The sequence below is a fragment of the Nanorana parkeri genome, unplaced genomic scaffold (genome assembly GCF_000935625.1).
Source record: "Nanorana parkeri isolate BGI_ZX_2015 unplaced genomic scaffold, ASM93562v1 scaffold1147, whole genome shotgun sequence".
NCBI classification, from domain to species: domain Eukaryota; kingdom Metazoa; phylum Chordata; class Amphibia; order Anura; family Dicroglossidae; genus Nanorana; species Nanorana parkeri.
This window is the reverse complement of record NW_017307415.1, coordinates 362,283-388,314: the sequence shown is the minus strand read 5'-3', so window position 1 is coordinate 388,314 and position 26,032 is coordinate 362,283. Positions and strand designations below refer to the sequence as shown.

The 26,032-nt window shown below is 43.4% G+C and overlaps 1 protein-coding gene across 1 annotated transcript in view; it reads left to right on the top strand.

Annotated features, from left to right (window-relative positions):
• The first annotated feature begins 211 nt into the window (after positions 1-211).
• PER2 (period circadian clock 2) overlaps positions 212-26,032 on the top strand; it is a 31,830-nt gene continuing 6,009 nt past the window's right edge. Inside the window, exons 1-21 of the mRNA XM_018568160.1 lie at positions 212-344; positions 1,628-1,720; positions 3,342-3,496; positions 5,083-5,204; positions 6,463-6,664; positions 7,736-7,787; positions 9,253-9,401; positions 10,029-10,107; positions 10,195-10,301; positions 10,776-10,929; positions 11,254-11,362; positions 12,147-12,275; positions 14,077-14,170; positions 15,243-15,390; positions 16,054-16,130; positions 16,462-16,737; positions 17,095-17,307; positions 18,754-19,592; positions 19,693-19,861; positions 19,959-20,148; positions 21,168-21,312. Of these exons, the coding sequence (XP_018423662.1) occupies positions 283-344; positions 1,628-1,720; positions 3,342-3,496; positions 5,083-5,204; positions 6,463-6,664; positions 7,736-7,787; positions 9,253-9,401; positions 10,029-10,107; positions 10,195-10,301; positions 10,776-10,929; positions 11,254-11,362; positions 12,147-12,275; positions 14,077-14,170; positions 15,243-15,390; positions 16,054-16,130; positions 16,462-16,737; positions 17,095-17,307; positions 18,754-19,592; positions 19,693-19,861; positions 19,959-20,148; positions 21,168-21,312 (3,564 nt within the window). The 5' untranslated portion in view covers positions 212-282. The remainder of the gene's footprint in view (positions 345-1,627; positions 1,721-3,341; positions 3,497-5,082; positions 5,205-6,462; positions 6,665-7,735; positions 7,788-9,252; positions 9,402-10,028; positions 10,108-10,194; positions 10,302-10,775; positions 10,930-11,253; positions 11,363-12,146; positions 12,276-14,076; positions 14,171-15,242; positions 15,391-16,053; positions 16,131-16,461; positions 16,738-17,094; positions 17,308-18,753; positions 19,593-19,692; positions 19,862-19,958; positions 20,149-21,167; positions 21,313-26,032) is intronic.

The following is a 26,032-nucleotide window of genomic DNA, read 5'->3' as shown; positions in this document are numbered from 1 at the left end:
CCAGTCGTGTGTCATCACCACAGTCTGATGCCTGGCTTGCTGGAATCTGGTAGCCTTGTGGACTCTCTCTTGGTAGAGACGGCTAATGTATCGCTCTCTAAGACCGAAGATCATGTGAACAATAGATGTTCTACAACCCATGGGACTGCTGCTACAGATAGAAACTGTATGGCATTCCAGAATGGAGACCCCCAACAGCAATATTCTCCAAGACCACTTCAAGATAAGGACCTCCAGAACCACCATCAGCCTGAGGATCCTGCCAGCATTTTGCCAGATGACATGGAGACAGGCAATGACTCGAGCGGCAATGAACTGGATGGAAAGGAACCTGTGTTAAAAAGGTAAAAGACATGTGTATGGGTAAAGATGATTTCCTTTAATGTAGCCTTTTTCAACTGGGGTGCCTTCTGCCTTCCTCTGGGTTTTTGAAATATTCGCACAGCGTCATGCCTCTCCATGGTGCAGGTGGCTTCTGGTGTAGAGGGGGAACTCTGATGTCAAATAGGGGCAGTGTTCTGATGTAAAGCGGTGCCCTTTGTGTGTGCTGTCTAGCGCACACCAGGGTGGCTCCATAGAACCCTGCAAGGGAAAGGAGCCACACTAAAACAGGATATCAGGGTCAGTGCTCAGGGGACCAGATGATTCTGCAGGAAACTAAAAGTTTGAAACCTCGAGAAGAAGCATCCATTGTAAGGGATTCAATTGGCTTTCGGATTAAAGCATCTATACTCTAAATCACACTTATATTTTGAGTACCGTATTTGCCGGCGTATAAGACAATTTTTAGACTTTAAAACATCCCCCGAAAATCGGGGTCGTCTTATACGCCAAGTATGGATGTGCGGTAATACTGTATGTACGGTAGCTTCGGCTGCATACAGTATACCGCGCTGAGTCAATCACGGCAAGCTTTGTATTAATGAATACAAAGCCTGTATTCATGAATACAAAGCCTGCCGTGATTGGCTCAGCGCGGTATACTGTATGTAGCCGAAGCTACCCTACATACAGTATTACCGCACATCCAGCGGGCTGACAGATTAGCCTCCCTGGCGGTCTGATGATTTTATTTTTTCGTTTTTTGTTCTATTTTTTTTTTACTTTTAAAATTGCCGCCGGTTCCGGCCCCCTGCAACGTGGAAGCTCGCAAGGGACGGAACCCAGAACACGGAGGACACAGCGGGGATCGTGGAGAAGGTAAGAGACTGTAATCCCGAGTGTGGCTCGGGGTTACTGCTTATGGTACTGAAAATTAACCCCGAGCCAAACTGGGGAATACCGCCATGGAGGTTAGAGGGTGTATTCAAACATTATTTTGGGCTATACCCGTCTTATACGACGAGTATAGCCCAAAACCTATGTTTTAACAGAAAAAGTAGGGGGTCGTCTTATACGCGCAGTCGCCTTATACGCCGGCAAATACGGTATATTGAATGACCCGAACTGAATGCTTTCTACAATTAAGTATGTCTACTTGTCTTGGGTAATTATTATGCTGCATCCTACTGCTGCAGCTTGACTATTTAGTTGTGCGGGTTATGTTTTGTCTGTAATGTAGAGGGAATTGTTGCAAGATTGACCTCTTTCCTCCTCTTCTCCTTCTTTTTTTATGTTCTGCTTGCAGTGGCTCCACTTTCCAGTCCCCTCCCTGCAGTTCCAGTGCATTCTCTCTAATGATGGCTGACTCTGAGAATAATCCATCCACTAGTGGCTACAGGTAAGCTACAGGGCATTCTGTTTTGTTCTTGATTCTCTCATAAGAACATGAGATTTTCTCCAAGTGTCTGTGTCTACATGTATCCTGTTGTATCCTGCTTGTCCTGCAACATTCTATATGTCCAGGAGGAATTCAAGAAAAGGGTATTTCTCCAATACATGCATATTTCTGTTTTATGCTTTTGACCCTTTAACTGTCAGATAATTTTTTATTTATTTTTTTATTCTCCCAATAATTGCTTAAAATTCCCCAAAATATTTATATTTTCAGAAAGCAGAGTATCTGTAGAATGATAAAAATGGCAGTTTACAAGACAAAATCATGAGGCACATCACCGATCTCTAGAAGTGGTCAGACACCTTTACACTAACCGCCCCCCGCCCCCCTTCAGATTTACTACTACATTGCAGCCTTCTCAGTTGTCTTTTGCTAAACTACTGAATCTCTCCCACAGTTCTACTAAATCCCTGCCACTGTCCTTCCCCGTAACTTAGAGACTAATTGTTCTGTAGTCCAGGATGAGAACTGGGAGGACTAATTGCATCACTAATTGTGTTATCTCAGGGAGCGTCAAAGGACGCAGGACAGTTTTAAATCACCTGATCAAAAGTTTTATTCTTTTGCACTTCTCAAACAGGTGTAACTAAACGCTGTCAATGGTATATTTAACAGACCAAAAGGGAGAAAACGAGAGAGGTTCTTTGTAAGGGTTTACATACACTTAAAGTGACATTAAAGTCAAAAAAATGTTTCTCTCCCCCAATGTTATTAGCACTTACCTTAAATGATGTCTCTTAATCCGATCTTCTTTCCTGATGTTTTCATCTGTCCCTCCAGCGGGTCTCCGTCCAGCACCGACTCCTCTAAACTTGCTGCTACTTACTGTCCCACAGTGTCTGCATGCGGGTGCACGCGTCCATAGACTTACCTTGCGTCTCTCTCGTCTCTTGGCCGAAAATCCGAACTGCACATGCGCCCGCCCCAGGATGCTTTGCGGCCGCCCGAGCAGTTTCGGATTCTCGGGCGGGAGCGCGGCGACAATGGGGTAAGTTTTAACCTCTTTTAAAGCGGGGTTTTAAAAAAAAAACGTTTTGCCTATCTCTACTGCTAGGCAAAAAAAAACAGAGGGTTTAGAAACCCTTTTTTAAAAACCCTTTAAGGGCTCATTCACACTATCTGTGTTCGGGCTGCGCTGGCCGTTTTCTCCAGCGCAGCCCAAACGAATGGATGGTTTCGGCAGTGTGCGCTTCAAAAAAAAAAAGTACGGCTTTTTTTTTTTTAAGCGCACCGCAGTTAGACGCAGTACATCCGCATCGCACCACAGTGAGCCCACTTGTGACATTACAGGAAGGTTCTAACAAATAAAAACAAAAAGAAACCATGTGATGCGGCGTGATCGAGGGCATTGGCACTGTCCAAGCACATGCACACCAGCAGCTGTGCAGTTGAGCGTGGTGCTGGGGTGAACAAGCCCTTAATGCACCCTGCTTTGCATGCTGGTGTGCTGTCCTGGGATGACTAATCTGAGGATTGCTACATTTGTCGAGTTATTCTGTGCTGAACTTTGTTTACAACAGATTGCTCTTCAGTCCTAATCGGCACATATGTATCCTCTTTGCAGCAGTGAGCAGCCAGCTAAAGCCAAGACCCAAAAGGAATTATTAAAAATACTGAAAGAGCTTCGCTCTCACCTCCCTCCTGAAAAGAGGTTTCGGGGAAAGTCCGGCACTGCTGCCTCTCTCCGCTATGCTCTGCACTGCATCCAGCAGGTGAAAGGTAATGCACACAGTCTATAAACACTATAAGACTTTTACTATTTACATGTTTATAAACTGAGCTTTCATCTTCATACTGGTATGTAATCTTTATTTCAAAAAGAAATTTTTCCTGCAAGGTGCATCCTCGACAGTTTACTTGCAAAGCTTTCTGCTAAGAGCCTAGCATTGCCTGCTCTCTTGCTGAAGGTCTTTTTCAGGAAATCCAATTGGGTTTGTATGAGCTAGCCTAGAGGATGATGTGCTAAGCTCTTCGTGTCTATGAATAGACCTGAATAGCAGGAGATCGTAAGTCAACTTGACAAAAAGCTGTATGACATTGTGAAGGTCCAGCGATCACTACTAAAGAGGAACTCCGGGCAAAACTTTTGATAACCCTTGCAGTGACGCCCCCCCCGCACTGCAAGGGTTAACTGCTCGTTTTTCCTCTAGGTGCTAAAATAAAAAAAACTTGTACTCCCCTGAGCCTCGGAGCCAGCTGGCTGTGACAGCGTTCCCTCCAACCTGTCTCCTTTTAGGGTACAGCAATGCTATGTCCCTTGGCGTCCTCACATCCAATGCACAGTGTATGGGAAATGATGAATCGAGGATCCTTAGACTGCTGCAGCGGAGGGGATGCAAGGCTGAAAGGACTGGGCTAGGAGCAAGCCGGATCGGGTGAGTGTAACTTTTTGTTATTTTATCACCTGGATGAAAACGAGCAGTTAACCCTTAGAGTGCAAGGATTAATATACCTTTTGCCAAGAGTTCTTCTTTAACAGCCCTAGTGGTGAGCTGTCTGTCCTTGAGTTTCTAGCTTCACCCAATGGCAGAGGCCATTATCCTCAATACATGTTACAGCAATGATAGAGGGACTCCTCTTGGTGAAACAGGGGTAGCGATTAGGGATGCACAGATACCGATACCGAGTATTTGGGCGAGTCTCCCTCTGAGCGGCAGTGCCGAGGGAGCATGAAGCCGGGTTCCTTTCCAATCAGGAAGCTGGGGGGCACATAATAACCCGCCTCCTGGCTTCTTGATTGGTCAGGAAACCAGGCTGCCTAGCAGCAAGTGAAGCCAGCTTCCAAGCCAATCAGGAAGCCGGGAGGCCTGGTCTTGATGTCCCGCCCGGCTTCCTGATTGGTCAGAAAGCCAGGTAGCCTTGGCAAGCTTCCCAGGCAATCAGGAAGCCGCGTGGCAGGTTATGACCCACCGCCTGACTTCCTGATAATCGGGGCACATGGTATCGGTACTCATTATTGGCGGGTACCGAAACAAAATATTGATACTCATACTAGATACTGAAAAAACGGTATCAGTGCATCCCTAGTAGTGATGATTGCAAATCTGAAAGCCTAACTGGGAAAAGTTTTTCCTCAGAAAAGATATATGAAGCCAGATAGTGATTCAGCGTTCCATTGCATATTATTAGCTCAAATAGGCACTTAAGTGGGCTGTCCCTATAAAAACAAGCTGATCAATGTGGCTCTATAGACTTAATTTCCTTTCAGTATTTCCCATTCATGTATGTATACTCCTTTTTTCCCCCAAAGTTTAATTCCCTTTTTTAATATGTTTTGGATTGTGGTTTTTTATTGTATTCTTTAGCCAATGAAGACTATTACAAGCTTCAGATGATTAATGATCTTAAACCATGTGGTCAGGATCTCTCATGCTACACAGTGGAGGAGATTGCAAATATTACCTCCGAGTATACAAAGAACAATTTGGTAAGAAACCGTAGTCTGGTGGCCTGTCTCAACTTTCAAAGAGCCCTTGATGTGTTTAATAAATCTTGATCTGTAAAACACTAATACTAATGCCTTGTTGTTCATGGTTAGATAGAAAATGATAGTATGGGGCTATATATTGTAAGGAAAAATATCACATTTCATATGATTTAAGATATTGTGTTGACATCACAAGGTCTTGCTTAACTACCTTGTGATCAGAGGTTATTGAAGCTTGGATGCCCAGACCAAACTAAGCTCCATCAGTATGTGGCAGTTAACTTGACTGTAACTTTTATTTGTAAATCTCACCGTGCGGCCTGAGTATATCATATATTGCATGCAGTAGTTCAGTACTTGCATAAAGGTCCCTTCTCATAAGGTCTGCCTTTTACAGGAGCTGATTTATGGGTAAATGAAAGATGCCACGGTAGCTTTACACAAAGGGCAGTGTATAGTCAAAGATGAAGAGCAGGGTTCGTAGCGAACTTAAATGGGATAATAGCTCGGCACAAGCTCAGCTCTTTGTCACCATCATGGTCTGCACCCATGCAGTTAGAAGTGGCTTATTATAGAGGAACTTTACCCATATCTTCAAAATAACAACAAAGACACATTTTAGAAATGTTTAGTAATGACAATCTACAAACACATACTTCTACATAATTGCCGGCTTTGTATTCTTTGCATACCTTCTTTTTCCTTTCCTCCCCAGTCTTCCTACAGTGGCTATTTTAACTAAGGGCAGATTACTAGATCTCCCTTTACTTCCTGGAACTCTGGCACATGTGACCATGCATATCATCTCAGGGGAGGAAAATGCCTTTCCCTGAGATCTTTCCCAGCAATGCTCTACTGATGTAATCTTCCCAGAATGCAATGCTTGGGCATAAATACATCATTTGTGCCAAGTGGACCAGGAAATTGGGCGGGGGGGATTGTAAGGAAAATTCAAATATGTTTGCTAGTTAATGAATGCAAGATGATTTCATATCAGCATGCAGAACTGTATGCTTATGTGATTTTTAGCCAAAGGGGGTAAAGGTCCACTTTAATGTTACATTTTCTGCATCAACTTTTTATTTATCCAAAGCAAAACATTTTTCTCGCCGTTTCAGTTCTGTGTTTGTGATCACTTCTCTGTCTTTGTCTTTGTAGCTGTTGGTCAATCATACATATTTCTCACAGACTACAACTATTGGCCTTGATGTAGATAAATACTGTGGTAATATTTTATGTTTATTGTGCTCATATACAGGATGTATTTGCAGTAGCGGTGTCCGTAGTAAGTGGAAGGATCCTCTATATTTCGGAGCAGGCCTCACTTGTGCTGTGCTGTAATAAAGATCTGTTCTCCCATGTTCGCTTTGTGGAGCTCCTGGCCCCACAGGATGTCAGCGTGTTCTACAGCTCCACTAATCCGTACAGGCTGCCATCATGGAGTATCTGCAATGGTGTGGGTAAGGGATGCTGCTTACTGGTCGGGTGCTCATTTTTACTAGTGCAGAGTTTTTCCAACATCTATAGCGTCTGTATAAACCATGGACAATCGCCTGTATACTGTTAAAGGGTAAGTCCACTTTCTTACAAAATGTGAGAAGATGAACTTACCCACACAGCTCTGCCACCTATCTCTGCCCCCACTGTTCATACGTTTATAGTCCATACACCATACAGCGCACTCCAGCCCCGTAGTTCGTATTAGGCATAATGCCTGCAAATAGAGAGCGGTGATTGGTCATCTCGGTCACATGATCATGCTGGCCAATGAGAAGTGCTGTGGCTCAAACAAATATTCCATTACAGCTCACTTTTTCACGGAATAATAGTGAAATACAAACCGTACAATTTACTGAACCACTTCTCTTTACTTACAAAATAAACTCATTTGATAGACTTGGTTGCAAGACTTCCATCTGATGTTGAGGTCCATGATGGGAAAAGTAAACCAGAAAATCTCTGTTAGTACTGGTTGATACATACATTGCACTGACATATGTTTGTCTTCACCTGACAGTCACACTTATATGAGCTTGTTGGACATTCCAAAACTTTGGGCATTCATTTCTAAATGCCCACTTTTTGCATCTGAGTCTCCACTCTACTTGGAAAGCTTTCCACAAGAATTTGGAGGGTGTCTGCGGGGTTTGTGCCCATTCATCCAAAAGAACATTTGTGAGGTCCTGATGTTGATGGGAAGACCCAGCTTGCAATTTGGCATTTTAATTCATCTCAAAACTGTTTTAATAGGGTAACCTTGTCTCTATAGACTTTGGTGTTTTTGTACAGGGGCACAGTCATGTTGTAACAGGAAAAAGGCCTTCTAGCAAGCTCATATGGGTGGATTGGTCAGGTGTACACAAACGTATGGGCATTATAGTCTATGTATATACACACTCATACACCTCATGCATATTGTGGGGGGAGACGTTTCTCTGTTTACTTGTTTAGATTCAGATGTAGTTAATACTATGAAATGTAGTATGAAATGGCAGTAGTAACCCTTTTCTTCCCTTTTCTTCTTTTTACAGATTCAGCATATCTTGATGGGTTGGAAGAAAAATCATTTTACTGCCGGATCAGGTGAGATGACCGTACTATATTATTTTTAGTGCCATAGGTAAAGCGGAACTTGATCCACCAATTGAACTGTCCCTATAAACACTTACTTTCAAGGCCCGCCAACTGTCAAGGTTGCCAGTGCGCTTATTTCAGCTCTCAACCTGACTTTCAAGCCTTCAAATGGCTGGTGTCATAGCTGTATGCATGCAACTGCTATCCAAATAAAGATGGCACCTTCCTTGGCTGTAATACAAGGTGTTCTCTAATTGGACGAGGGGCAGTGACATCATGGCCACTGTACTGAGCACAGGGAAGTGTATTACAGGATCTCCATGGCCCTGCCAGGGAATAGAACTTTATTTTTGAACCTAGACAAAAATTAGCACTTAACCCTTGCATTGGGACTACCCCGCGCACTGCAAGGGTTAAGAAAAATTTTACCCGGTGTTCCCTTCTGGTCAGGCTCTCTTTCCATCTCGAATTTACTGGCATATGTAAAAGTAATTGCATGCCTGAAAATTATGGTGTTTGGAGCTATAATGAAGTTCTCTTCATTACATCTGCAGCAGGAAATTAGAAGAAAATGGTTTGTAATTTGCAGTAACTTTTCCTGCTACACAGTAAAAATGCACCAGAGCGGCGGCTAATTATTTTTTTTCCCCTTGCTTGTGCCGACTATGTGTTTAAAAATTACAGTTACAAAGATTATCATGCGCTGTCAGTATACAGTGGCCTATACAGTATGTATTTGCAGTTTGATTGGTTGTGCTCTATTTGGTATCTCAGTGTCATCTCCAAGTGGCTTTAGATACCACATCGCATAGCCCGGCTCCAGAAATGATGGCTTCAGCTCAGGGCTGTTCTGCTCAGTTTCAGCAACATCTATAAAGCTCATCTCCAAGCTCTATGGTTTTTACCCCTAAACCTCCTTCTCCCTCTCTACAACAACCATCGCTATCAATTCATTCTACCTTGCTTCTAGAGCGGTGGGCAGCAGTGTGTGTGGGCATTGACCCCTGTCAGTGTCGTAGCTATCGGCAGGGGTTAAAAAAAAGGCTAAACGTGCACATTCCTCAATATTGGTGCGTGCATTGCTCTATTAGGTCACTGTGCACAGATGTGCCCTGCTGATAACTTTATATCTAGCAACGGTAGAGGGACACAGCTGCAGAGGCATCCTCAGCAAAGTGGTAACTAGGAGCTCTAAGGTATGCTGAGCATATTGGCAGAACCATCACCAGTGCAGCACAAGGGGTTGGTCAGTGGGATTATGTGAAGGTAGTTACCATTCAGTCCCTCCAAACATTGGCATTTCTTACATAGTCAGTTACAGGAAAAAAAAATCTGTGACTAAAACCCCCTGTTATGCCCTGGCACACACTGACATTAAGGAGATGGGCAGTTTCATATCCCAGTGTGGTCTTAGCTTTAGTACTTGCCTCCTATACATACAGTAGCATTCTGACCGTTCTTCTTTTCTCCTCAGTTGTGGACAGCAGTCTCGGCGGGAAGTATCTTACCATCCCTTCCGCCTTACCCCATACATGATCCGTATACAGACAGAGGCCGATGAGGGCACTGCAGAGCAGCTGTGCTGCGTACTGTTTGCAGAACGAGTGCACTCAGGATATGAAGGTACATATAGCTGCTATTACCCGTTACTAATGACTGGTTTCATGGATAGTGATTACATTACAGAAATTCGATGAAAGATGCTGCATTCTGATCTTTGCCCTACTTTTAGTAGCTTACGGGTTCTATTTGCTGTGTAATCCTTCGTAATAATTGATCTGTACTCCTCTCTCTCAGGAAAAGCTTAAGAGTGTAATTAGAGCAGGGGTGGTCTCCATGTATCACATTAGTAGACATGTTTTTTTATATTTCCATCTGGTTATTGCTCAGTCAGGAGTAGATTTTCCTCTCATCTCTGGTACATCTTGAGCAGCAAGGCTTCTCTATCACACTGTTTTCTGCTTGATCTGAGAAAGATGTTTGCAAATCCACAACCTGGGAAAACAACCCATGATAGTGTTATCCATTGACATGCAGAGAGAGGCTTGTAATTACTTCTTGGTTTTTTTTTTTGTAAGCTGGCCCGGGCCTTGTAGACTGAATATGTTAAAACATAGACCCTAAGGTTACTGCTTTTTGTAATCTCCACTAGTAACGCAGCTGACATCCATCTTGGCTATAGATGCAGAAGAGATCTGTCAGTAGGGCATGTTGTTGAAGATAAGGAAATTGTGTTGTTTTTTGTTTTAGCTCCTCGGATCCCTGCAGATAAACGCATTTTCACGACCACACACACCCCAAGCTGCCTGTTCCAGGATGTAGATGAAAGGTGAGAAGACCACAATCCACAGCCTACATATTGTTCAACTTGCCTTCTGTACTCATGGGACTATAAATGTTGTTTTGGTATTTGCAGGGCTGTTCCATTGTTGGGTTACCTGCCCCAGGATCTGATTGGAAGTCCCATCATTCTACATCTGCATCCCAGTGACCGTCCACTCATGTTGGCTGTACACAAGAAGAGTACGTATATATTATGTTGCTCCTTTCTACCATTTATGAGGTTTACAGCCTCAGTGATTACAGGTAATGGTTTTAGGAAATGTTGGTCTAGTATCAGGATATTTTCTATGGAAACTCAAATACATTCTTCAGAAGCAGTGCGCAAACGCATATGTATTGACCATCTTCTGGTGAATGTCTATGAAATTTGTATTGTTCAAATGTACCATGGCCTGGTTGAATGATCGTGCAATGTCCATTAGTTAATCCCCTGCAGGTGCAAGGTGACTACTCTAAATGCAATTTTATTAATGTTGTGTCAGCACTGTCATACCAGCAATGGAAGTGGCATGGCAGCTGCTTTTCTGGTAGTATGAACAGGTATATTAAAAGAGAGAGAGAGAGCCAACATAAAGATATGTCACACTGATGTAGTATATTATTGTAGTTTATGCCCACAGTTACATTTTACGGATATTCTTTTTTCTTTTCTAGTTCTGCAGTGTGGAGGACAGCCCTTTGACTTCTCCCCAATACGATTCTGTACCCGCAATGGGGAATATATCACAGTCGATACCAGCTGGTCCAGTTTTATCAACCCCTGGAGTAGAAAAGTATCTTTCATCATTGGCAGGCACAAAGTCAGGATGTGAGTACAGCCTGTGCTTTCATACATTAAGGATTCTGCATGATCTGGAAAGGCTATTGGCTACCAACAGCCAGCCCACTTTGCTATTCCTAATGTTAACTTGATAGTAAAAGAGACTACTCGATGGTATGGCAAATTGTGGTGTGCACTGGAGACCAGTTGTGCCCCAGCTATTGGAAGGCCTCTGGTTGCACATAGCCATCATAAACTACGTTAACTTAACATTTGGGGAAATCCCTTAACTATATGCTTGTAACTGAATGCTCCAGTGATAAAGCAATAACTGTTTAATACACGTATGGTGCCGATCTTTGTCATTATTAGGGGTCCTGTTATTGAAGACATTTTTACTGCACCACCACACTTAGAAGACCAGTCACCGCAACATGGAATTCAAGAGCTCACAGAGCAAATACATCAGCTTCTTATGCAGGTAATCCATGTTACGCTGAATAAAATTGCTTTAATGCTATTTTATTCATTATATACCCATTTGGGTAGCTCATTGATATATCGACTTTTGTCATGTATGAAAGAGAAGTCAATTTTGACTTCTCTTTCATCGAATTTAAAATAATCAGGAGTGCGGCCACCCATTATTAGCAATATACTAAGTTTGTTTTATCCTGTACTTGATTTTCTCAGTAGTTATTCAGCATTGATTCTGATTGTTCTGCTCCAGAGGGACATTTTATGTATCTCCATATGAAATACAGGTGTAAAAATATGGCATAGAATGACAAAAACCTGTGGAAGTCATGCCAAAATTACTTTAGGTAAACATTCACAATAACATATATGTGTATATAGTGCATATATCATTTCAATACAGATTATTAATCTTGTACTGTTTATTATAACTAGCATTTGGACCTATAGTTGTATTGCATTCATTTGTTTTAAGTGCGCTGTAATTGGTCTAATAATTGGCTGACATAACCCAAACAGATCTAAATGCTTTTTATTCCAGCATTTTGTTCAATTCTTAATAGACAGTTCTGTATTATTGATATGTTTTCTGTAACAAAAGTTATCATTGGAGGTTGCATCTGAGTTTGATTTGAACCGGTGTAGCTAGAAGTCGCCTTTTTGTAATTAAAAAAAAATTGTATGAGTCTAGCATTTGAAGAGCTTGCAATTTAAATGTTATTATTAAAGGGGTAAATAGGCCTTACACTCTGTATATTGACAGTTTATCAATGCATTGTCCCATTCAGCCTGTCCATAACAGTGGCTCCAGTGGATACGGAAGTTTGGGCAGCCATGGTTCGCATGAAAACCCAATGAGTGGATCCTCGTCCAGTGACAGCAATGGGAACCTTAATGAGGATGTAAAGGAGAAACAGGTTAGTAAAATGATTAGGCTAAATGATGTGTGATGTGAAGTTGGCTGTAAACATTCAGCTTTCACGGTCCAAAGCTATTTGTTTTCTGTTTTCCTTGCTCAGCACTTGCCTTCCCACCATAGCCTATTGCTCTTTTCTTTCTTTTCTTTTTTTATGTTTCCGTTATGCAGCTCTCCCCTTTTACATCTTATTTTCTTCCCCTAAGCTATCATTTCTCTTTGTTATTCTTGTCATGTAATATATAAACATTTCAGTCATTTCCTACTTCTGGCGAGCCTCTACTTAATTCTTACCACACAGCAGAAACTGGCTGAATGCAAATTGATGCAATCAACCTGCCCCTCTTTCTGGTGTTACTATATACAAAAATCATGCATTGCATCGGACTGCATGCTGATAGGCTCATTTCCACAGTAGTGCCTGAGCATTCCTCCTCCTTGTGCTTCCCCCAACTCTTGCTGTCCTCCCACTCCCCTTGTGCGGGCACAGAGGGAATCATGGGCTCTAATCCTGGGAACAGCATGCAGCATATTTCAGACCCTGTATGAGAAGCTCACTTGTGTGAATGTGCGTAGTTCTTGAAGTATGCCTATCTTTTTTGTAGGTATGGTACAGGCTGTGTGCGTCACCAAGGGACATATGTGATATTTTGAATTGAATGATGCAGTGTCTGACTCATTGTCTTCTGTCCGATTTGATTCGCTCCAGAATGTGACATGTGCCTGGATCATACAGCATACGCAGTCTGGGTGTGTAAATTGATGTAGACTTGTTCAATAAACACTGCAGTGAGCTAAGTGTAGTAACACAGAGCAACCAACCATAATTCACTGATCTGAATTCATACTGGTACGCAGTGGATTCTAATTGATTTCTCTGAACACTGCAGTTTGTGCTGTGTTCTTTGCACTGTTTATTGAAGAAGCCTTATTGACTTATTGCTCTTACAATGGTCTGTATAAGGCTGTGCATATATGACACACAAGATTGTGTATAAAGTGCTGTGTGTTTGCTCTTGCCAGAAAACGCCATCAAGTTGTTATAAAGCTTCTGATGTTGTCTTAAACAGAGCTGAACAGGAGGGCGAGTGGCTTGGACTGCCAGTTTAATTGTTCCTTGCCCTCATGACCTGAAAGTGAACCTGTGTAGTCCACCAGCAGATTATAATGTTTCTAATCCTTCTTCTCGTTGGGTCACTGGAAGTGAAGAATAATGCCCATTACTTTCAGATAATGGGGTAACGTGACTCACTACCTTACCTTCTATGTGAGCATTCTTGAACAACCAAGCACCAATGCTGTCACATGGGGTGAGGGAAGTGTATACACCGCTGTCTGAGCTCCTACTCATGAGCTGGAGCTTGTACAGGGCATCCTCCTTTTGCTTCCGATGGCTGATGATGGTGGAATGAAGGGAAGTATAAGCTGCTGGTTCCTCCAGTGTTCAAGTGAATCTTTTGCTTTGCAATGCATGGGCAAAGCACAGGTTTACCATAAGTTGCCAAACTACATTGCCTTCCACCTACATGTACACCTACGAACATAATCAGGCCATTCAATACTACTACACTTAACATATGGGCAAAAATCACAAGCTCCTGTTACCCCTGGTCCTAAAGTCAGCAGCTGGCACTGCACCCATTCCCAACCATACCCTAGACCTTGATCGGACACAGCATCGCTTCCTGATATTGCCCTCCTCTCATGCCCAAATCACCAGCAAATATTAGTTTGGATGTATCTGGTACTGATGCTAGTATACAGATTCTTTTCTGCATATAATACTCTTCTGTGTTTTGCAGGGCAATTCCCCTGTGCACGGACTAAAGGGACAGCAGGGATCTACCAGCCTAGAAATAAAAGATCACCCGAATCTGAAGATCACCCCTGAAACAAGTATGTGAGGCCTTTTTGACTGTTTTTTAACCACAGCAAGGATATCGGCATTTGCATTTTACATGGACTGTTCTGAATAATGCAATAAAACAGAGTCGTACACATGGCGTGTAATTTACTCTTCTGGCCCACTGTATAAGGTGGAGATAGGATATGGAAAAGATGATTTCTCTGTCGTCCATTGAGGGACACAGCTTGATGATATTCAGCAGCCAAGGTGGTTATACAGCTACCTACAGGAGAAATGGACACAAGGCTCATAGAAGATGAAGGCCAGCCCCCTTGAGGTTTTAACCCTTCCCACCCTACACCTTGCCAGCGTTACAAGGGCATGGAGTGCTTCTTGGGCTTTTCATCACCAGGTCTCGGTGTTGCAGACTTATAGGGCGGCCTGGTCTTCTGCACATACCTTTTCTATGTTTTACAAGGTCAATATGCCTGCTTCTGCAGATGCTAAGTTTCGATCAAAAGGTTCTGCACCCGTTATTTAATGCCCTTGGTTTCTCTTTTTTTGTTTTACTTTTAATGTTGGGTTGATTGACCTATTTTTGTTTGGGTGTACCTGTCCCTCGGTTTTGACTGCTTTTGCTTTTGGACCCTCTCTAGGTTGCTTATCATCAAGCTATGTCCCACAATGGATAATAGAGATATTTGAGATTTATGGAAACTGTACATGAAGAACCTTTTATTTCAGGGCTTGTTTACACCAAGTGTGGAGCACAAGCGGAGCAGTTACAGAACGCATAAAAAAATGCATCCAATGGTATTTTGGGCTCTAGTTCAGACCAGAGCATTCGGTTCCAGAGCATGTGGAAAAAAATGCAGCATGCCCTATTTGTTTCTGCTCTGGAATGCACAAAAACGCATGCAAACGCGGCAAATTGCATATGCAGAAGCTCATGCAACTATGGTCCGAATTTGGTGTGAACAAACCCTCAAAGTGTTACATCATGATGTTTCTAAGAAACCCTAATAGGAGAATCAGAAGCTGTTAATGTAAATACTAATGAGAATGTTGTGACTATTAAGATTAATCGACTGCTTACAACTAACTGCAGCATCTCACTAATAGGTGTCACGGATAAAGCGAACAGTTGCAATAAAGATGTCTATAGCGAGGGCTCGGGAATGGCTGCCTGCCCTCTACAGGGTGACCCAATACCAGCAAAACAGCCTCCCTACTCTTACCAGCAGATCAGTTGCCTGGACAGTGTCATTAGGTGAGATTTAATCTGTGGCTTGAACACAACAGCAAGTAATTTCTATCAGAGATGTTCGGCATCACCTTAGAGCACTCTGACAAAACATTCAGTAATATTCTACATTTGTTCTTTTTATATTTTTGTTTTTAATGTCTAAACAATTTCAGTTTTAGAACTAAGAATCAGTTATTTTATAATTCCTTTTGTTGAAGCTAATCTCTGGAGCGAGAAAAAGGTCATCCCTTCTCTCATTATAGCCTCTCCTCCTGTCACTAAGCTCTCAGTTTTAGATGGACAGCAATGTGTAATGTAGTAGAGCCCCGATCTGCTCACATTGCTGCTGCTCCCATTTCTAATCTGAATTTTTTTGTTTTTACTATGATGGTAATCAAGGGAAGTGAAAATGACAGGTTAACATGTATGTTTTAAGCTGTATTAAATCCATGTTATTTTAAGGTGTGTGTTTGTGTGTGTGTATATATATGTATGTATGTCTCCAATGGAGAGAGAGAGAGTGAGATACATATATCTCTTTTTAAGCGGTCAAGCTGCCTGAGTCATCCTATCTGTGTAATAGGGTGACATGTATGTTCAGGTTCCTGCTGTTCATGTCAGGTAAGAGAAGAAACGTAGATGTGAATAGTGATGTGCATTTTTGTCTTTCTTTTCAATGGTTTTTAGATACCTGGAAAGCTGCAGCGTTCTATCCTCTGACGGAAATAAATTTGTGTCATCCGGCAGCATGCAAGACCAGGGAGGTAAGCAGTAGGACAGGGAAGCTACTCTGGCTTGCGCCTTTTAGACTGTGGTATAAATAGGGAATGGCTTGGCCTAATGTTCCAGTGTCTGCACTGAAAATATTGATGCAAATATCTGTGTATTTTAATTGATTTGCCTGATGGTGCCTTACAGTTCTTGACTGAGTCATCTCTCTTGCAGTCATTAATCTAAAATGCAATGAGAATTAAGGCTGTGAAATACAGCGTTTATTATTTGTCATTGTTTTTGTTTAAATAAAAAGCCAGTTATGGCGCAAATGTTGCCAGCATCGTCCCATTGACAGTTCCTGAATCTCCTTGTCTTTGCCAGATTCTGCTGCAGGTCCTGTGGTTAACCCCAAAACTGTGACAAGCTCTGCTCGCTGCCTGCAGCCATCTCTCCCTGGACCTGCCATCACCAACAACTGCCAGACTGTTCCAGGTTCTTTACCACATCCGTCCCTCACTTCCCTGCCTGTTTCTGGTGCTGCCATTACACAGCTTTCTATGGGTGCCAAGGCGGAGAGTGTGGCATCCCTGACCAGTCACTGCAGCTACAGCAGCACAATCGTACATGTGGGGGACAAGAAGCTGCAACCAGAGACAGGTACATGCTGTTTAAAGAATTCTACATGTGCTTGTTACCATCAATGTACTAATGATATGTAGGATGTTGCATTGTATGTCTGGATATTTTGGAACCCCCAATGTGAGCTAAGTCAACTTTTTAGGTTTTATCTACAGTTAATAAAAGTAAAGTTATGGTCATTGTAATATTTCTTAGATTTAGATACGAGATGAATGAACCTGGTGTAAATGTCGCTTAATGTTTTTATTTTTAATTTGATCCGTGTATATTTTGTAGTTATGTCTTTTGGGAGAGCCATATTTGCTCTTTACGTATGCTTGCTCTGCTTGTTGCTTAGATGAACCAATATGATGACTATTTTTTTCTCTTTCTTAGAATTAGAGGATGGGCCATCACATTTGGAGGTTCTGCCACCTGCACCAGCTAACACAGAGAAAGAGCCATACAAACCGCTGGGACTAACAAAGGAGGTGCTGGTGGCTCACACACAGAGAGAAGAGAACGACTTTCTCAGTGGCTTCATGGATAGCAAGAAGCTGAGTGCCTTCCAGACTAGATGTGATAGCTACATGCATGACCGTCCAGGAGGTGAGTGCTGCCTTTATATGTGTGATTACACACATCCCTTACAAGCATTGCCTGCAACCTGTGGGCTGCATAGAACTTTGCCATAAAGAAATAACAAGAGCTTACAAATGTACTAAGCTTTCATTATGATATTCAGGGTTCAAACAAGCTTCTGTAAGATTGTGTACTGGCAGATGAATGAAGCCCTTTGTTCTCGGAGGTAAGTTTGCTTAGTGATTTATGAGAATAGATGAACACAAGAGGCTCTCTGGACAGTAATGAAAAGCAGCCATTTTTAAGAAGCTTGCAGAAGTAAATGGGAGGGAAGGGGGCGTTTAACTGTCATTCTGTTTAGTCAGTTGTGTATTCAAATGTTTTCAAATATCTCTACCACACTACACAGCCAGGCAGATGACAACTTTATTACCTGGCTCAACCCTGCAGCTCCCTGTGTCACATCTGTGTCGCATCTCTACCTCCAGACCACCTTTTACACACTGAATCAACATAATTACTTCTGTACAATAGGCATCAACATTACTCAGGACACAGTAGAGCTGAACTAGGCAGTAGTAGTCTTCCTGGGTGTGCCTTGTGGCATTAGTGTAAACCAAAGGACTGGCTGAACAGATGGACTCATACTTGCTTTTTTTGTGTGGCATAGTACACACACCAGTGAAAACTGATCCACCCAAAATACCATAGTAGACATGAAGGCCCAATTTACACTTGCACTTCTGCGTTTAGAAAAGGAGTTATCTGGGAAGTATAAATAACCTGTATGCACTCCTGGTCACTTTTTCATGCATTTAGATGTTCCTGCTTCAAAGTAGGCTTAGCTGCATCTAGGTGCGTTGTGTTTAGCCGCATACGTTTTAATTGGATCCTGGAATCGGAGTTCTGTTTTCTCTAAACTCAGCTAAACTGCCTGCGCCTAAACACAGGGAAATGTTCCATTGAAAAATTATTACATGCTTTTGTATGCATTTAGAAATGTCCTCTAAGGGTCCCGTCTCACCATGTCCGGGCCAGATCTGCACACGTTTTTGCAAACGCGGTGACTTTGTGATTCGGTCCAGTGCAGGGTTTTTTTTTTGGGGGGGGGAGGGGGAGGGTAGTAATGTCATTATGCAGATTAATCTCTGAGGTCACTTCCTGCTCCGTGTCATAGCTTCTGTTGCGTTCCAGTGCAGAAAAAATGTTCACCTGCAGCATTTTTTTTTTCCTGCGCTGGAACGTACTGGACTGGTGTGAACAGAGCCCAAGAATCACATACAAATGCATTGGGATGCATTTTTGGTGCAGAAGAAAAATGTAACGTACCGCATCTGATCCGGGCATGATGTGAATGGGCCCTCTGTGTATAAACGCAGCTTTGACAATGCCAGTGTGAATGAGGCCTTACAGTCAAAATGACTATTGTACAAGTTCAGATTGTAGCAGTAACAGAACTTTTGTACTCAACAGCCTTGCGATCCCATGTTCCTCCAGGGAATGATACAGCCGTCCGCAGGAGTGGGAAGGCACGGAAGGCTAAAGTAAAACGTGTACGACCGGAATCATGGGACAGCAGCAGCTCCGGTGTCCCTGAAGCCCATCGCCCTCCTCTTCATGGGCTCAATACCACAGCTTGGTCACAGTCTGATACCTCACATGCCAGCTATCATCCCCTGCCGTATCCTATGTTGCCTGCTTATCCCATGCCTGTTTTCCCTCCTCCCCAAATCTCAGTGCCAAATGAAAGCATTCCTGGTGCCCCTTCCACCACTATCCCTATACAGCCTTTTCCTACTCCATTGCTTTCCCCCATGGTCGCTCTTGTCCTGCCTAACTATATGTACCCGCCTGGCATGGCACCCACTGTTTATCCTGGAGTAGCACCCCAGCATCCATTCCCTGCACAGCTGTCATTGTTTACTCCACAACCAACAATGACTGCTTCAAATACATTCCCCGTTCTACAGCCTACCTTCCCTGTTCCACCACCAGTATATCCACCAGCACCACATATTTTCCCTGTTCCTCAACCACCCTCTGCTCCTCAGTCTGTGCATGGCCCTTGTTCTGTGCAGCCATTCTCATACCCAGTTCCTCCAAACGAACCCAAGATGAGGGAAGGTTTCTCCCGCTCCTCCACTCCACGAGATCCTCAGTCTCCTCCTCTGTTCCAGTCTCGGTGCAGCTCACCCCTACAGCTAAATCTGTTGCAGCTAGAAGAGTCCCAGAAGACTGACCGGTCAGAGCGAGGCACAGGTGGTGCTGTGAACAGTATATTCATGCCTCAGACCCGTGAAGATCCTGAACTGGTACTTGTTCCTGTTATGTATTATATACTACCTATAACAGATGTGGAATACAAGGTTGTATAATGTGTATCTCTCTTCTGTTATCCTTCCATGTATTCAGCAATCAAGATCTCCTGCTGATGTTCACAACAGTGATGCTTTGTCCACCAGCAGTGACTTCATGGATATATTGCTGCAGGAAGACGCTTCCTCTGCAACGTTTTCTGCTTCTTCTGCCATGTCTCTAACTTCTGGATCTCATGGAAATGGCACATCTGGTAGTCACACGGGTGGGTTGCACTTCTGCTTCTGTTACAGTTCTTTAGGTTTACCTGATCATGTTTGTAGGTTTCCATTGTGACAATCATACTTTTTGTCCGTTTGCAGGGAGCAGTCAGACAAGCCACAGCAGTAAGTACTTTGGCAGTGTGGATTCCTCAGAGAACAATCAGAAAGGGAGGAGGTCAACACCATCAACTGGGGAGTCTGTTATGAAGTATGTCCTGCAAGACCCCATGTGGCTGCTAATGGCAAATGCAGATGAGAAAGTCGTGATGAGTTACCAAATCCCACTGCGGTGAGTGTTTGCAGATCCCATGCAGGCCATGCAGTATTTATGCTAAAACGTACGTTTGACCAAATCAATATTTTAGTGTCTATCACAATCACTAGATAGTCATTCAGAACTATAAGAAACTGACTCCTGCAGCAAAATCTCTGCACATACCCATTTGCTGCACCATGACATTACAGAGCTAAAGGATTCTCACTTGCCTAATACGTTCTCTGTAATGAGAGGTTTATGTGAGAGAGACATCGAATTGGGGGGTGATTTGACCTGTTGGTAAAAATCTCAGTGTTGAGTGCACAGTCCATGTAAATGATTGATACCAGGTCCTGAAACTGATTTCTGGTTGTAAATATAAGAAGCACTAATGGAGCACAAGAAGACCATGACTCCTGTAGGTTCTCGGGTTTAGTACTCGGTGTACAGAACAATCTTGCAGCCGTTTATTAGTACATTTCTGTACATCGCTGGGTGTTTTCTGACTGAAGCAGAGAACCTAAATAAACAGACTTCGGAGTGAACATTGTCACGCATTCCTTTAAGGTTTCTAAGGACCTATCTGATCTACTAATTGTTCTATAGCTGGATAATAAATCCCAGATCAGATTATACACTCCACACTTTATCTTTCTTCATGTAGTTTTCATTCTACATCATCCCCCCAATACATTTATATTCCAAACTCAGAAGACTGCTATACCTTTTTAAAATACATTTTGCCTTTAGTTTACATAGTGCTTGTTTTACTCCCTCCTGATTCTCTTATATTGAAAGATAGACAGGTGTATCAGGGTTGGGGAGTTCTGGGTGTTAGGCATCTGAATTGATCCCATGTCACTTTCCAGCCAAATGCTGAATAAACCCTTTAGACGCCCATCACACACACATTGAGCAGTGTCCATTCTGTACATGTATATTCATTTGAAAGTTATAGCAGTGTGAGTTTATCTGTGGCAAGTCAGGCCAACAGGCTTCTTGTATGTATGTATGTTGCCCTCCATGTATATATGGTGTGCTTTGTTTTTTAGTGACATGGATTCCGTCCTGCGAGAGGATAGAGATAAGCTGAAATCAATGCAGAAACATCAGCCACGCTTTACAGAGGATCAGAGAAAGGAATTGGGAGAAATACATCCGTGGATACAAAGGGGAGGACTTCCATGGGCGCTAGAGGCGACGGTACGTATTTCTGATCACTCAGTGACTCTGAAAACCTGCTACCATTGATGTGGATCGCTTCAAAATATAACAGTGTAAAAAGTGAGGGTCTCTGCACTGTACATAAAGAGAATTAAAGTCCAACATTTTTTTCCTCTTTTGAGGTCTGAGGAGGACATTTACTTCTGTACTCCTGTGGCCCACAGTTCAGAGCCGCGCTGCAGCCAGGAAAGATCCTGGCAATATTGTTGGGATCCACCTCACTGCCTGATTGACAGGTGACTCTGCCTCTCTAGAGCCAGATCCAGCTGTGCCCACCCCCTTCCCAATCTGACCCGCAAGTTAGCACTTGAGGAACGGAGAGGGGAGGGGGGAATACCTGCTGGGGTAGTGCTGACAGTTACCACTCTCTGCAGGGAGAAGCCATGAGCTAAGTGATCAGCGGTATGTGATCGCTCAGCTCTCGCTCTATAGAGCCGTCGTGTGACAACTGCAGTGTCACATGGCAGCTTTAAGTATTGGCAAGAGTATGTGCTTACTCTCCCAGTACAAAGCAGGGACACCGGCAATCCAGTAAGCATAAAGTAGAAAAGTCTTATTTATTGAAGGAAGAACGACATGTCACAAAATTGCGACAACCGTTTCGGGGTCACGCAGGATCCCCTTCCGCAAGCTATCACATGTCATAGCTTTGTACTGACGGTTGCCATCCGTCGACCACCGCAGCACCCACTTCTTCGCTTATGGAGACAGGCGGTCAGGAGTGCGATGGGTTCATGGATCTACTCTCCCAGTACTTCTCGTTTTAAGTTGTCTCGTCTTTGGAGGGTTATGGCAACCATCCTTTAAATCCTGTTTGTGGTTGCTTTATAGGGGATTATACGTGGCGATTAGGGTAACGTTCTGCATACACTATGTGCTTGTTTTATTCGTGAAATTCGTGAAAAAAATATTACCTGATGACAGTCAGGTAAGTTAAATCCAGTTTTGGATAAAGCGGGGTAGGATTAGGCCTTGTTCACATCAAGCGCGGAGCAGATCCAGACCAGAGCAGGTGCAGACCGGATCAAAACTGCGTCCAATGTATTCCTATGGTATTTTGACCTCCAGTTCACATCGCAGCGTGCAGATTCAGACCAGATCGAGAGCAGGTGAAAAAATTGCGGCAAGCCCTATTTTACCTGCTCTGGAACGCATCAAAAACGCGGCACAACCCACTGCACTGCGTGTGCAGAAACCTGACCGGATCTGCTCTGCATTTGATGTGAACAAGGCCTTAGAATCGGGTCTATATGGCTACACTGCAGAGATTTCTTCTCAAGATTTACAATGAGTGTCTTCATTGGAAGGATTTCCATCACTTCTTGGTCAGGAAATTAGTGGAAGCCTGCTGCACAGTGGCTCAGTGGTTCGCACTTCAGCACCACTGACGTTCCAGGTTTGGCCTTGACACTGTCTGCATGGAGTGTGCATGTTCTCCCTGTGCTTGTGTGGGTTTCTTCTGGGTACTACAGTTCCCAGCCACACTCCATAGACATGCTGGTAAGTTAATTGGCTCCTGTCTACATTTGCCCTAGTACGTGTGATTTGTGAGATATGGGACCTTATATTGTAAGCTCCTTGAAGGCAGATTCTGATGTGAATGAATAATATGTACAATGACAGCACTCTACCAATGCCTGCCATAGATACATACAATAAATCTCCTCCGTGGAGACTTGGCACAAATGGCTACAAGCACATGACAAAGATTCTAATCCTCACACACACACCAACTTTAAAACTGGGTTTAAAACAGTCGCGTGTGTCTGTCACAGATCTTTTCCTGCTCTAATACTCGTTTAGGGGAATTAATTAAAAGGGGCGGAGGGATTTATCAAAACTGGAGCAGACACAATGTGGAACAGTTGTCCATAGCAACCAATCAGCTTCTCTCTTTCATTTTCAAAGCTTAACTGAACATACTAAAGCAAGGTGCTAATTGGTTGCTACGGACAAATGCTCCACATTCTGTCTGCTCCAGTTTTGATAAATTCCTTCTGTGTACGGTCTAATTGGATAAATTGTGCTCAAGCAGAATCATTCTGAGGAGGGGGTTGCTCTTGTAATCATGACCAGTTTTGTGAGAACAAGGGTAGATAAAAGCTTCGTCTGTTTATTCCTGGTCTTGGGGGGATATCTAGGGGGATATTCTATTTGCACTCCATGCACTGTAATACATAGGGGGATATTCTATTTGCACTTTAATACATAGGGGGATATTCTATTTGTACTCCGTGCACTGTAATACATAGGGGGATATTCTATTTGTACTCCGTGCACTGTAATACATAGGGGGATATTCTATTTGCACTCCGTGCACTGTAATACATAGGGGGATATTCTATTTGCACTCTGTGCATTGTAATACATAGGGGGATATTCTATTTGCACTCTGTGCACTGTAATACATAGGGGGGTATTCTATTTGCACTCTGTGCACTGTAATACATAGGGGGATATTCTATTTGCACTGTAATACATAGGGGGATATTCTATTTGTACTCCGTGCACTGTAATACATAGGGGGATATTCTATTTGTACTCCGTGCACTGTAATACATAGGGGGATATTCTATTTGCACTCCATAGTAATGATGAAAGCAGATCAGTCAAATGTAAAGACATGTAGTTTGCGTCAGATTCTGGAACGTAAACAAAGTTCTGCTAGTTAATTCGCTAATCGGATTGTCCTCGGCAGAAACTATAAGTTGCTCCAGGATAAGTCTGACCTGGAAATAGCTGGGTCTGTCTGGGACATCTCCCAGTTTGGGCCGTGTATAGCCTGACCTAAGAACACTAGTGTATGGGGGAATCCAGTTGGAGGTATTTGTGTGTGCATATAGGTGGTGATGCTTGGATTATCTCCGGTATGATTGGCACCCCCCTATACTGTTAGAGGGATCAACTGGTTTCTAACAATCTGGAGAAGGTATTTGGAACTACTTTGTGTTGTCTCTTTTTATGTATACACTTTGTTGTAAGGCCCATCTGTTGTGTTGATTTTATTTTCTGTATTTATAGAACCTTGACATAGTTTGCAGGGCTTTACAGCGTACATAGAAGCAGTCACATCAGCCTCTGCCCTGTATGAGCGTACAGCCTTCTGTTCCCACTACACACGTACACGGGCCAGTTTAAAGAAGAACTCTGGGCAAAATGTTTATTAACCCTTTCAGTGAGGCTACCCCAATACTGCAAGGGTTAAGTGCTTGTTGTGGTATAGGGAGGAAAATATCAGTTATACTCACCCAACCCTTGGAGCTGGCTGGCTGTCACAGCTCTCCATCCTGCCTGTTTCTTCCTCTCCTCCAGCGATGGTATGTCCCTCGGCGTCCTCACATCCTATACACAGTGTATAGAATGTGATGACTCTGAGAACTTAGCACTGCAGAGGAGGGGTAGAGAGGCTTAAACGACTGGTCTAAGAGCAAGCCGGCTCCTAAGATCAGGTGAATATAAAATATTTTTGGGGGTTTTCTTCCTTCCTAGACCAAAACTCGTGGTAGCCGCCTCAAGGGTTCATTTAAAAAAAATCTTCTTTAATGTTCTTTGATTAAGAGGGAAGCAGGAACACCCTGAAGATTCCAGTGAAGGCACAAGGAGAACATGCATATTAATGCTTACAGTTTAATTTCAATCCTAGTGTCTCTTAACATTAAAGTCCATTGCCGGGCAAACCAAAAAAACTACATTTGCAATGAGCTAACCCTACACTGCAAGGGTTAAGTGCTTGTTTTTTCCTAGGAGACCCCCCTGATCCCCCATCTCCCTCAGAGCTACTGACCGGTCTTTGCAGCCTCTGCTGACCCTGACATCATCGCGTCTAAAGCTGGCTATACACCTATAGATTATCTGCAGATTTTCTATGGTCAGATGGAGAAAGTGACATCTCCAGATTCCTCCATCTACACTAAGCTGTGTGGGTGGAGGAATCTCCCACTGGGCCAAGCTTCAGTAATTTGCTAGTCGGCCCCGCTGCCTGTCAAAATACCTGAACAATGCCTGCATCCAATCAGATTGTTCAGGTATTTTGAGAGCTGGCGAGGGGCTCCTAGTAAAATACTGAAGCTTGGCCCAGTGGGAGATTCCTCCATCCACACAGTTTAGCGTAGATGGAGGAATCTGTTCCATCTGACCATAGAAATCCTGCAGAAAATCTATAGGTGTATGGCCAGCTTAATGCAGGATGCCGAGGGACATTCCAGCAGCTGGAGGGAGGTGAGTGCTGGCTGTCGGGAAGCAGGAATCGGGTAAGTAAATGTGCTTTGCTCCGGTCCCCTAGACATTAACAAGCACTTAACGCTTGCAGTGCAGGGGAAGCCCCACTGGAAGGGTCATTTTTCGGTTTTCCTGGAGATGGGCTTTAATGGGCTTTAATCCTTATGAAATTTTGAGCCCTGATCTACACTATACCATTTTCAAGTCCTGAGCTACTAGCCAGGCCTTAAAAGTTACTCGCCACCAGTTGCCCCACCTAACCCCTACCCTGCCCCGGACTTAACTCCGCCAGGTCAGTAAAGTAACACAGCGCAGAGGTCAGAGTGACGCACAGCGCGGAGGTCAGAATGACGCACAGCGCAGAGGTCAGAGTGACGCACAGCGCAGAGGTCAGAGTGACGCACAGTGTAAGGAAGAAAGAAAAGGGACTTACAGTGCACTTAGCTGGTATTCAGGTGCCTCTTCTTTCTCCCGG